The 11,420-nt window shown below is 40.5% G+C and overlaps 1 protein-coding gene across 1 annotated transcript in view; it reads left to right on the plus strand.

Annotated features, from left to right (window-relative positions):
* Positions 1–10,032, plus strand: part of gcgra (glucagon receptor a) — a 113,952-nt gene extending 103,920 nt beyond the window's left edge. Inside the window, exons 15-16 of the mRNA XM_069929706.1 lie at positions 2,235–2,305; positions 9,774–10,032. Coding sequence (XP_069785807.1) covers positions 2,235–2,305; positions 9,774–9,783 — 81 coding nt within the window. The 3' untranslated portion in view covers positions 9,784–10,032. The remainder of the gene's footprint in view (positions 1–2,234; positions 2,306–9,773) is intronic.
* Positions 10,033–11,420: the final 1,388 nt, after the last annotated feature.

Genomic DNA, 11,420 nt, shown 5'->3' on the forward strand with positions numbered 1-11,420 from the left:
GTAGGATGACTGTGATTGGCTGAGAGCGTAGCCACACCTACTGGCAGGTCTTAAAGAATTGTTCCTAGCCAGACCAGGTAATTCTGGACTGGTCTACCTACATGTGATAAGTTCCAGTCTTTTAGTTAATAAAAGCCTTGGTTTGGATCAACAAGTCTTTGGTTCTTTCGACGTGCTCTACAACACCTTCTCTCATATTTGATATTTTTACCCTGGGCAAGAAATTCTGACCATCTATCCTCACGATGCCTCTCCGAATTTTATAAACTTCCATCAGGTCTCCACTCAGCTTCAGATGCTCCAGAGAAAACAACCCAGTTTTGCTCCGTCTGACCACTTCCTTTGACTCTGGTTGCATAACTGCTGAACCAGATGTAGACACACATGCGCACAAACCTCCACGCCTGTCCACACACCTTCAAATGTATGTATGCATGGTCATCGGTAAATCCATATAAACAACACACACATAAAACTCTCGTACCTATAAGAGCCATATTTTCAGAATCAGAATTAGGTTCATTGTCATGAACATGTATCACAAAATGTGTTGTTTTGTGGCAGCAGTATTGTACATTTTAGGTGCAAAAACTTCAATAAATTATTACGGTTCTGTAAATACAACATTTAGCAGAGTGAAGAGGGCATAGCCTGGGTGGTGAGGGTCCTTGATGATAGAGACTGATTTCTTGAGACCCCGTCTCTTAAAGATGTCCTTAATAGAGTGAAGACTGATACCCATGATGGTGCTGGCCGAGTTTATAACCCTCTGTAGCCTTTTCCTGTTTTGTGCATTGGCACCTCCATACCAGACACTGATGCAACCAGTCAGAATCCTCTCCATGGTACACCATTAGAAATTTGCGTCTTTGGGACATAACCAAATCCCCTCCAACTCCTAATGAAATCTTGCCGCTGGTGAGCTTTCTTCATGATTGCATCAACATTTTGTTAATCGAAAAGCAGATGAAAGGTCTTTAATCAGAAACATTAACTCCGATTCTCTCTCCACAGATGTTGCTTGGCCTGCTGAGAGTTTAAAGATTTTCTGGGAATTTTTTTGTTCGTATTTTATTAATATTAAATCTTAAAATCCGAGATGTCACAGGCAAGGCCAACATTCTATCACAGCGTCAGCAACCGGGGTTAGAATTCAGTGCTGTCTGGAAGGAGTTTGTACGTTCTCCCCATCTCAGCGTGGGTTTTCCCCAGGGGGGGCTCTGGTTTTCTCCCACCCTTCAAAATATACAGGGATTGTAGGTTAATTGGGTGCAATTGGATGGCATGGGTTTCAATGGTTAGAATTGGCTTCTACCATGTTGTAAATAAATTTAAATTGTAAACATTTGATGCTCATCCTGACTGCCCTCGAGAGGTTACCTTCCTGGCATGAACACACTTCACTCACTTTCAATGTTTGTCCAGCCAGATCTCAGCACAGCTGTCGGATTTTGATATCATTGCCAGACCAGGGAAGGTAAAAGTAAACTGTAAAACCAAGCAGATGGAAGTGAACTGTAACCTATAACTAAAAGACAGTGAAACACTGAAGTCTGCAGAGCTGTGATGATAAAAATACACAGAAAATGCTGGAGGAACTCAGTCGGTCTTTTAGCATCCACAGGAGGTAAAAATATATGACCGACATTTTGGGCCTGAGCCCTTCTTGAAGGTGTTAGCAAAAAACATTTGATAAAAAGTGAAGACTGGTTGGGGGAGGAGTCCAGACCAACAAAAGGTGTTAGAGATGATAAGAGAAAAGTTGAGAATTGATTTTAACTCTGTGAAAGGAGACAGAGTGAAAAGGGGAAAAAGAGAGAGAGAGAGAGAGAAAGTGACAGAAAGACAGAGAAACAGACTGGGGGAAAGGAGACAAGAGGAAGAAGTGGGGAGGGGGGCATGTTTAACAGAAACGGGAGAAATCTATGAAAATGCCACCCAGTTGGAGGATGCCCAAACGGAAGATGAGGTGTTGTTCCTCCGATTTACAGGTGGTCTCAGTCTGGCAGTGCAATGGACAGACATCAGCAAGGGAATGGGATGGGGAATGAGATGGGTGGCCACTGGGAGTTGTGGGAGATCCACACTATGGTGCTATTCCCAAAGAGAACATTGGCTGCAAAGCTGAGGTTCTGATTTTTTTTAGAAATGCTGCATGGAAACAGGTCCTTCCGGCCCATGAGTCTGTGCCACCCAAATATACCAATTCACCCATAATCTCTGTTCATTTTCAGAGGATAGGAAGGAACTGGAGGAAACCACACAGACTTGGGGAGGACAGCACCGGATTCAAATCCAACAATGAGTAAGCAAAGTTATCACAGGGGATTTGTTGAGTTGGCTAGACAACGTTTATTACCATAACTTTCATGCTCATCAGCATTGTTCCCTGTATGAGCGTGCACGCACGTTTTGCAACCAGCGCACAAAGGAAATGAATGTGGGCACAGAAGGTTAGCTACCTAAAATAATATAATAATTAATAATTATACTTATTGAAAATAATTTTGGGTTTTGTCAGATAATAAAACATGCCAATACAGTTTTACTAGCCATGAGAGATAAACTGTACCAAAATGATCTTGAAACTATTTCAAGTTTACATTTGCTCAAACATTCAGTGCCCACTTACTTTTGTCACAGGAAAAAAATTTGCATCCACTGACTACTAAAAATTAGAGGGAACATTCCTCATAAATTTGACGTTGGAGTCAGACTATTGACTCTATTCAGTTTCTATCCTTCAGGTTAATTGAGAAATTTTGTTCATAGTGGAACAAGTCCTGGTTCCTGCTGCAAGATTCACTCTTCATGGAAAGCTCTGCTTCAAAGGATCAGCTCTGTAAACCGTGAATCATTATAATACATACCTGGCATCCTCATATCTCTGTGTCTCATCCAGAGGATGTGGCCAGTCAGCCCACTAGTGTTCCATGAGTGGATGATAACTCCACATAACGTGGATCCACACGGGGCATTAGTAAACTGCACATCCAGGTTCCACCCAGTAGTGAAAAGCATTTAGACTGGACTGAGTTGGTTAAGGGAAGTTGGTTAATATAGTTAGTGACAAAGTGGCAGAAAAGGTTCAATGTGGGGAATGCAGAGGAGGAAAGAAATTCAGAGCATGCGTGGAGTGCAAAGGTTGCAGGGGTTGCAGTAGATGGTGGGAATGTACAGGATGCAGGGAATGCAGTTGATGGATGAGATACAGAGGAGGAATAATGTGCAGAAGATGCAGGAAATGTGGCTGATACAGAGAATGAAGTGAGAGCAAAGATGCCGGGAATGCAAATGGTGCAGAGAATGCAGTGGCTACAGGGAAGGAATTAGATGCAGGGAAAGACAGTGGTTGTCGGGAATGCAGTGGATGAAGAGAATGCAGTGGATGCAGGGAATGTAGTGGATGCAGGGAATGTAATGGATGCAGGATGAAGAGAATGGAGAAGATGCAGGGACTGCAGTGGATGCTACACTGTCCTTCAAAAAGAGCATAAAATCAAATTCCACCTTCTCTGAGAGTAAACAAAATTGATCCATGACGCTATTTCAACGGTGGGCAAGGAAGTTCACTCGAGGGTCAGGGAAATGTTCACTTTCTCAACCACCACCACATTGGGTGTGGGAGCTTGCCATACAGACACACTTCATACATTAGTGATCTGAGACCCCAGATCATTTCAAGGAGAGGCTGGATACCTGGGAATTTTCTCCCTAGACTATTGTAGCTGATGGGGGACCTTATGGATGTGTATAAAATCATGAAGGACATCAATAGGATAAACAGTCGTAGCCTTTTCCCTCAGGGTTGGGGGTTAATAACTAGAGGGCACAGACAGAGTCAGAGGGAAAAGATTTCCTTTTTCAATATTTTTATTAACATTGAAATTCCAAAAAGATACATCACACTTATCATTTCATCCAAGGTACTCCACATTCTCAATCAAACAAATTACATTGTATTAATATTTTATTTCTTCTTCTTTGGCTTGGCTTCGCGGACGAAGATTTATGGAGGGGGTAAATGTCCACGTCAGCTGCAGGCTCGTTTGTGGCTGACAAGTCCGATGCGGGACAGGCAGACACGGTTGCAGCAGTTGCAGGGGAAAATTGGTTGGTTAGGGTTGGGTGTTGGGTTTTTCCTCCTTTGCCTTTTGTCAGTGAGGTGGTTATTAACCAAGATCTAAATACACTTATCAGAGTAAGGAATTACCTTATTAGTCAACACTTCTCCCTTCATATCAAATCAGTTGATCACAAAAGTAATTCAAGAAGGGACCCCACAGTGTTTAAAAATTCAAATTCAAATTGGAAATAGAGCATGTAATCTTCTATAAATTGAAACATGACATCACGTAGACATTGAACATGAGAAGGCGGACCAATGTCCCTCCATCTGAGCAACACCGCCCGCTTCACCATAAGAGAAATAAAAGCTAATACATGCAAATCAGATGCCATTAAAGTTATATCACTCTCTCCAACAATACCAAATACGACAGTTAAGAGATTAGGTTCAAAATTAACTTTAAAAGGGATAGAGGAAGTTTGAAAGACTTTGTTCCAGTATTTCTCAAGACTCTGACATGTCCAAAACATATGAATTAATGAAGCATCCCCATTGTTCATTTATCACAAGGAGAGGATAAATTCGCATAAAAACAAGATAATTTGACTTTGGGCATGTGAGCCCTGTGGACTACTTAACCATGTATGAGGGAGTGGTGGCACACAAAGAAGAGGTATTAACCAATTTGAAAATTACTTTCCAAGTTTCTTCAGAAATTAAAAGCTGTTGTTCCTGTTCACGGGCTTATTAAATGTTATCTGAGGGAGCCTCCTTTATTCCCAACAGCATATCATAAATGTTATATATTGAACCATTATAAAAGGTTGTAAATTAAAAATGACATCAAATCAATTAATATCAGTCCTCTTAGGAAATGTATGTAATTGAGAACAGAAAAAATATATGATGTAGATAATGGAAAAAATGAGTATTTAACTGACAGTTGTTCAAAAGAAGCAAGACCCCCCTTGACAAATAAATCTTTAAAACATTTAATACCTAATCTATACCGTTCTTTAAAAATTACATCAAGATTTAAAAAAATTAAGGAAGATGAAGAAGGCAAAGATATGAAAGAATTTATAAAAGAATAGATCCCCAAGGTCCTGGGAATGCCAGAAATGCAGGAAGGAATGGAAATAGAAAGGGCACACAGAACATTAGCCCCAAAACCACAGTCACGACAAAAACCAAGATCCATTTTAGTAAAATTCCTGAGATATACGACAAGAGAAGATATATTGGAGAAGGCAATGAAAAAAATGAGAGAAGACAAAAAGCCATTCGAATACAAAGGTCAAAAAAATTTTTTCTACCCAGACATAAGTTTTGAGCTCCTGAAGAAGAGGAAGGAGTTTAATGCAGCAAAATCAATCCTATGGAAGAAAGGGTATAAATTTATGTTAAGATACCCAGCGGTGCTTAAAATAGTTATCCTGGGGCAGCAAAGCAGACTGTTCTCGGATCCGGAGAAAGCACGAGAATTTGCAGAACACCTGCAAGACAGAAAGAGAGATGAAGAGATGTAACAAGAACAAAGAATGACAACAAACTTCATATAATGAAGAAAAATAATGTATAAGTAAGAACTAAGGAGGGGAAGAAAAGGGAAGAAAGGAAGTAAGGGGGGAATTAAGAGGGTGAGCTTTGTTATAGGTGAATATAAAAGTCTTTTCTGGAGGGGGTTGGGTGGGAAAGATTAACAGTCACTGCGAAATCAGTTGACGCTTGCGAGAGGGTTCGCAATCCAAATGGAGAGGGGAGTTGTGGTTGCCCGGCAAGGGACAAGGGGCAACTCAGAGAGGTGGGGGGGACATTTGGGGTTAAGAGAATTTCAGAAGTGGGAATAGTAGATCAAAGCATTATATAAAGGACCATTGGCGAAGGTGACAGTAAATGGATATATATCAAACCAATTTAAATTAAGCAGGTCAACTAGGCAGGGATGTCCACTATCTCCCTCACTGTTTGCATTAGCTATAGAATCCGTGGTAGAACTGATAAGAACAGAAAATAAAATAAGAGGGATAAAAATAAAAGAGAAGGAATATAAAATCTAGAAGTCTATTTGCAGATGACACCATTGTATACTTATCAGAACCAGAATTATCAATAAAAGAATTACATAAGAAATTGAAGAAATATGGAGAAGTATTGGGGTACAAGATCAATGCAAATAAAAGTGAAGCGATGCCAAAGAATAATGCGGATTTCACAAAGTTTAAGAAAGAATCACCATTTAAATGGCAAACACAAGCAATCCAATACCTAGGTATTCAACTAGATAATAATCTAGGCCATCTATACAAACTAAATTATCAGCCATTAATGAAGAAATTACAAGATGACTTAGAACATTGGAAAGATTTAGCACTAACACTGATAGGAAAGGTAAATTGCATTAAAATGAATATCTTCCCAAGGATACAATACCTATTTCAATCGTTACCAATTCACCTAACAGTGAAATTCTTCAAGGAGCTAAAGAAAATAATAAGGAAATTCTTATGGAAAAGGGGGAAACTGAGGATAGCGCTAGATAAATTAACACAATGGTACAAACAAGGGGGCTTACAGCTACCAAACTTTAAGAATGTTTTAAGAGCAGCACAATTAAGATACCTATCAGATTTTTATCAAACAAGGGAAAAACCAGATTGGACCAGATTAGAGCTAGATAAAATAGGGGAGAAGGTACCTGAACATATACTATATAAGCGGGATGAAAAATTGGTGCAACGTAGGAATTCACCAGTACTGCACCATCTGCTCAACATTTGGAAGAAGATTCACGTAGAAAGGAAAAAAACAAATGACCAACTACCAAAATTAATATTGACGCAAAATCAACTAATCTCTTTCACAATAGATAACCTTTCCTTTAGAGAATGGGAGAGAAAAGGAATCAAAAGAATAGAAAATTGTTTTTCAGGAAATAAATTATTATCTTTTGAACAAATTAAGTACAACTATGGTGTAACTCAATGTTTGCATACCACCAACTGAAAACCTACTTGAAGGACAAATTGAGAAGCAGGTTGAGGTTACCAGAAGGAAGCAGTTTTGAATATGTGATTACAGACACAATGATAATTAAAAGATTTATAACAAACATGTACATCAAACTACAAGAAAAAAGAGAACGAGGAAACAAGCTGTAAACCTAAACTAACGTGGGAACAAGATCTAAACATAAAGATAAAGAATGAAATATGGGAAAAGCTATGCTCCTGAACTATGAGAAATATAATTAACACAAGGTTACGCATGATACAATATAATTGGTTACACAGGCTATACACCACACCCCAAAAGTTAAATAAATGGGACCCAACAGTATCAGATAGATGTTTTCACTGTAAGAAGGAAACGGGAACAGTACATGCAATTTGGGCATGTGAGAAAGTGGAAAAGTTTTAAGAAGATCTAAATCAGGTATTAAATAAAATCACAAAAAATAACATACCAAAAAATCCAGAGACATTTCTTCTAAGTAACATAAGAAGTAAGGAATTAGGCCTCTAACTGGATGAAGTGCAAAAAAGATTTATTATGATAGCCTTAGCTGTAGAAAAAAATGTATAATGTCAACCTGGAAATCAGAAGAGAGCCAGAGAGTACTGCAATGGTACATAGAAATGAATAAATGTATTCCTTTGGAAAAAATTACATATAATTTAGGACATAACATCACAGTATTCGAACAAATTTGGGAACCGTACATGGAACACAACAGAGAGGCCCTACCGAGGACCTCCACCCCCTAAAATGACAGAATGAGAAGAAGACGAAATGAACTGACCCAGTGTGTAAAAGTAGATGACGCAATTTTCTTATTTGTTTTCGTTGTGTGATGACATTGTTTAATGGGTTGAATGTATTGTATATGTTGAACGTTTAGTGGGTGGGGAGGGGGTGGGAGGGAGAGAGGGAGGGGAGGGGGGAGAAAATGACACTGTGTATATTCAAGAGGGAAATGTTTATGTGTATTTTGGTCAATATGGTTGATAATGTGAAAAAAATTTTAAAATTAAAAAAAAAAGATTTTTTTAAAAATTAGAAAAAATAGGACTTGAAAGAGAAAATGTTTCTAAATTGTATCCAGATCCTCAATGTATGGTTAACCACTGGACTATTAGTTCATTTACTTAAAGAATAGGAAGTGAGGATCCGAGAAGGGAAATAAGAAAAAAATTTGTGACAGGTTTTAGATTCCAAAGAGACCTATATTGGACAGTCTTGTATGACCAAAATGTAGGATGTTGTATATTGACTGCCAGGAAAGATTTAAAAAGGATCTAAGAGCAACTATTCTGCACAGAGGGTGGTGGGCCTGTGGAATGAGAGACCAGAGGAAGTGGTAGAAGTGGGATGATTGTACAGTTTAAAAATCATTTAGGCATGTTCATGGTTAAGAAAGATTCAGAGGGATATGGGCTAAACATAGGACTAGTTAGGATGGCATGGGCAAGTTGGGCCAAAGGGCCTGTTTCTGTGCCGTCGAACTGTACCACTGTCCATCATGCTTCAAATTTACCTGGTTGGCCAAACCCATGTGGATCCTCTGCCTCACCCCTCCCACCCTGTATTCTACAGCAAAGCACTCTGGGATATTGATGTGACTTTATTCCTTTACCCCACTGAGCTGGGGAGTGGTCCCCACACAAACCATGCAACTCCGCCTGCCACAGTCTCTGCCTCAGATTAGGACTTCCACTTCTCATGCTGGAATTGCCCACACCATCCTGCTGCTCCACATCTCGTGTCCCTCCTGGCTGGACTCCACCCTCACTACTCATGGACCTACTAGTGGTGTCTGAGTCTTCAGCCCCCCAAGCTCTGGAATCCTTCTCATGTCCTCTTCCCTCCATGACACCCTTGAAATGCCACCCCTTCCCCTCATTCTCTCGCCTCCCTCACTCTTTGTGAAACACATCAGGACAATTCCAGGGCTATCTACAAATTTGCCAATAACACCACAGTCGTTGCCAGAATCACAGATGGCAACGAAGAGGGAGATAGATCAGCTTGTTGAGTGATGTCACACCAACAACCTTACTCTCAACATTAGCAAAACTAGAGGGAAGTCAAGGAATATCCCAGTGGCCAACCGTTTCAATTCCACACCCCACTCCCATGGCCTCATGGACTTCAAGACAACCCGTAAATTGGAAGAACAACACTTGGATTTTGCATTTGGGTACTCTCCAACCGGATAGCATTAACATCAATTCTCCAGTTTCTGCTAGCCCACTCTCCATTCTCCCTCTTTTCTCTTCTTTCCTCCAGCTCTCTACCCCTTTACTCTCCATTCACAGAGCCATCCCCCTCCTTGCTTGCTGCTGTGCCCTCCCTTCCTTCTCCATCCTGCTTTTGGGAATGTATTCCTACCCCACGCACCCCCCCAATCCCACCCTTCTTGTCGACATTTTGCTCACACCTTGATGAAAGGCTCAAGCTTTGCTACATAAAGGACATTGTTTGACCTGCTGAGTTTCTCCAGCACTGTGTTTTTGCTTGGAATCTGAGATGAGAATGGTGGCATTGAGACCAGATCTTTTGTATTTATTAAATATTTTCAATTTAATCTAATACATACTATTGTACTTGTTTTTAAATTAAATACATGTTTGGCAGCAAGTAGAATTTCTGTGCATATGTGCTTTGTTCAATGTATGTGACAATAAACTTATCATTAATGCAGGGTCTCCTGAGGTGAAGGCTGGAGTAAGGGCAGACTGCCGGCCCACAGGGAGGTGCTCTGTTCTACTTGCTGCCTGACAATGTGTTGAATTCAGAATGCATCTATCAATTTATCTTGATGCAAGATAATAAATGGTCTTCATTTCAAAGAAGGAGAATCTAACAAAGATATAAAAAGTAATGAAATCAGCCTTCATGGTATCTGGAGCCAAGGCATTCACATCATGAAATGAATTCAGATTAAATCAAGTTTATTGTCATCTGATTGTAAAGTATAACTTAACAAAACAGTGTTCTCCAGTCCTCAGTGGTAAAACATACAGACATATAACCAGGCATAACATATATACAGACTCACAATACATATGTGGGACAATAATTCATCTATACAAATAAATAAATATTGTTTATGAATATGAGAGTCTTGAGTGGTCAGTGTGAGCAGTTCCTTTGGTCGTTCAGCATTCTCACTGCCCATGAGAAGAAGCTGTTCCTCAGCCTGGTGGTCCTGGCTCTGATACTCCTGTATCTCTTTCCCAATGGAAGCAGCTGAAGGATGCTGTGTGCAGGGTGGTAGGGGTCCTCAATCATTTTATTCACTCTCTTCAGACAACAATCTCAGGCGGTAGATCACGTCGATGGGGAAGGGAATCTCTAGTGATTCTCTCTGCTGCTCTTATAGTCCTGTGGATTAGTGAAACTGATACCACAAACATCTTTAAGAAAATGTCCTTGTATGAAATTCCCAGGAAGTGGAAATGTTGCACAAGGAAGGAGCCCTGGAAAATGAGTCAATATAGGCTGTCACAGGAAGAGTGGGTGGACACATTCACCCTGTGCTGTGGTGACCAGAACTACACACAATACTCCAAGTGTGTCCAAACCAAAACTTTATGTGATCAATTCCAGCACGAGTGGTCTTTGCTCTTGTTTATTTACCTTCACCCTCCCCGGCCCATCTTGCTCCATCTACCCGTTCTCCATCTGGAACCTATCAATCTCCTGCCTCTGTCTCCCAACTCCAACCATCACCCTCCATCTGTCTGTCATCTTCCACCCTTTGCTGGTTCATCAGGCCGCATCACAGCCCAACCACCCCCCCCCACGTCTCACCCACCCACCGTCCCCTTCTTATGCCACCCATCTTCCATCTCCACCATCAGTCTTAATCAAAAGTTTCCAACCTGAAAAGTGTCAACAATAATTCCACCTCATGCCCCCCTGCACCCCCCCCCCCCACCCTGATGCTGCTGAGTTCCTCCAGCAGATTGCATTTTGCTCTAGAGTTTTATACAGTTGGAGCGTGACTTCCCAACTTTCAATCTCAAAATTCCACTGCCTAATTAGGAAACGTAGGCTTTCTGCCCAACTGTAGCATCTAACCAATAAACAATGGAGATAAAATTAATAAAACAAGCATTTAGCTTTGCATCTTTTCTCCTGGATTTGCCTTCAGGGTTCTGGTCACTCCAGAACAATTTGATTCTTAAATGCAATCCCTGCGTCACTGAAAGCACCTTGGCATACAGAGGTAATAACATTTCCCTCTCTGTGCTCACATTGAGTGCTGTATGAAGACTTGGAGTGAGATTAATGTTGGTCAAATGCAGGAAACTGAATCAATTTGTCATATTGTTGGTTCATAATC

The sequence above is a fragment of the Narcine bancroftii genome, chromosome 3, assembly GCF_036971445.1.
Source record: "Narcine bancroftii isolate sNarBan1 chromosome 3, sNarBan1.hap1, whole genome shotgun sequence".
In the NCBI taxonomy this organism is placed as follows: domain Eukaryota; kingdom Metazoa; phylum Chordata; class Chondrichthyes; order Torpediniformes; family Narcinidae; genus Narcine; species Narcine bancroftii.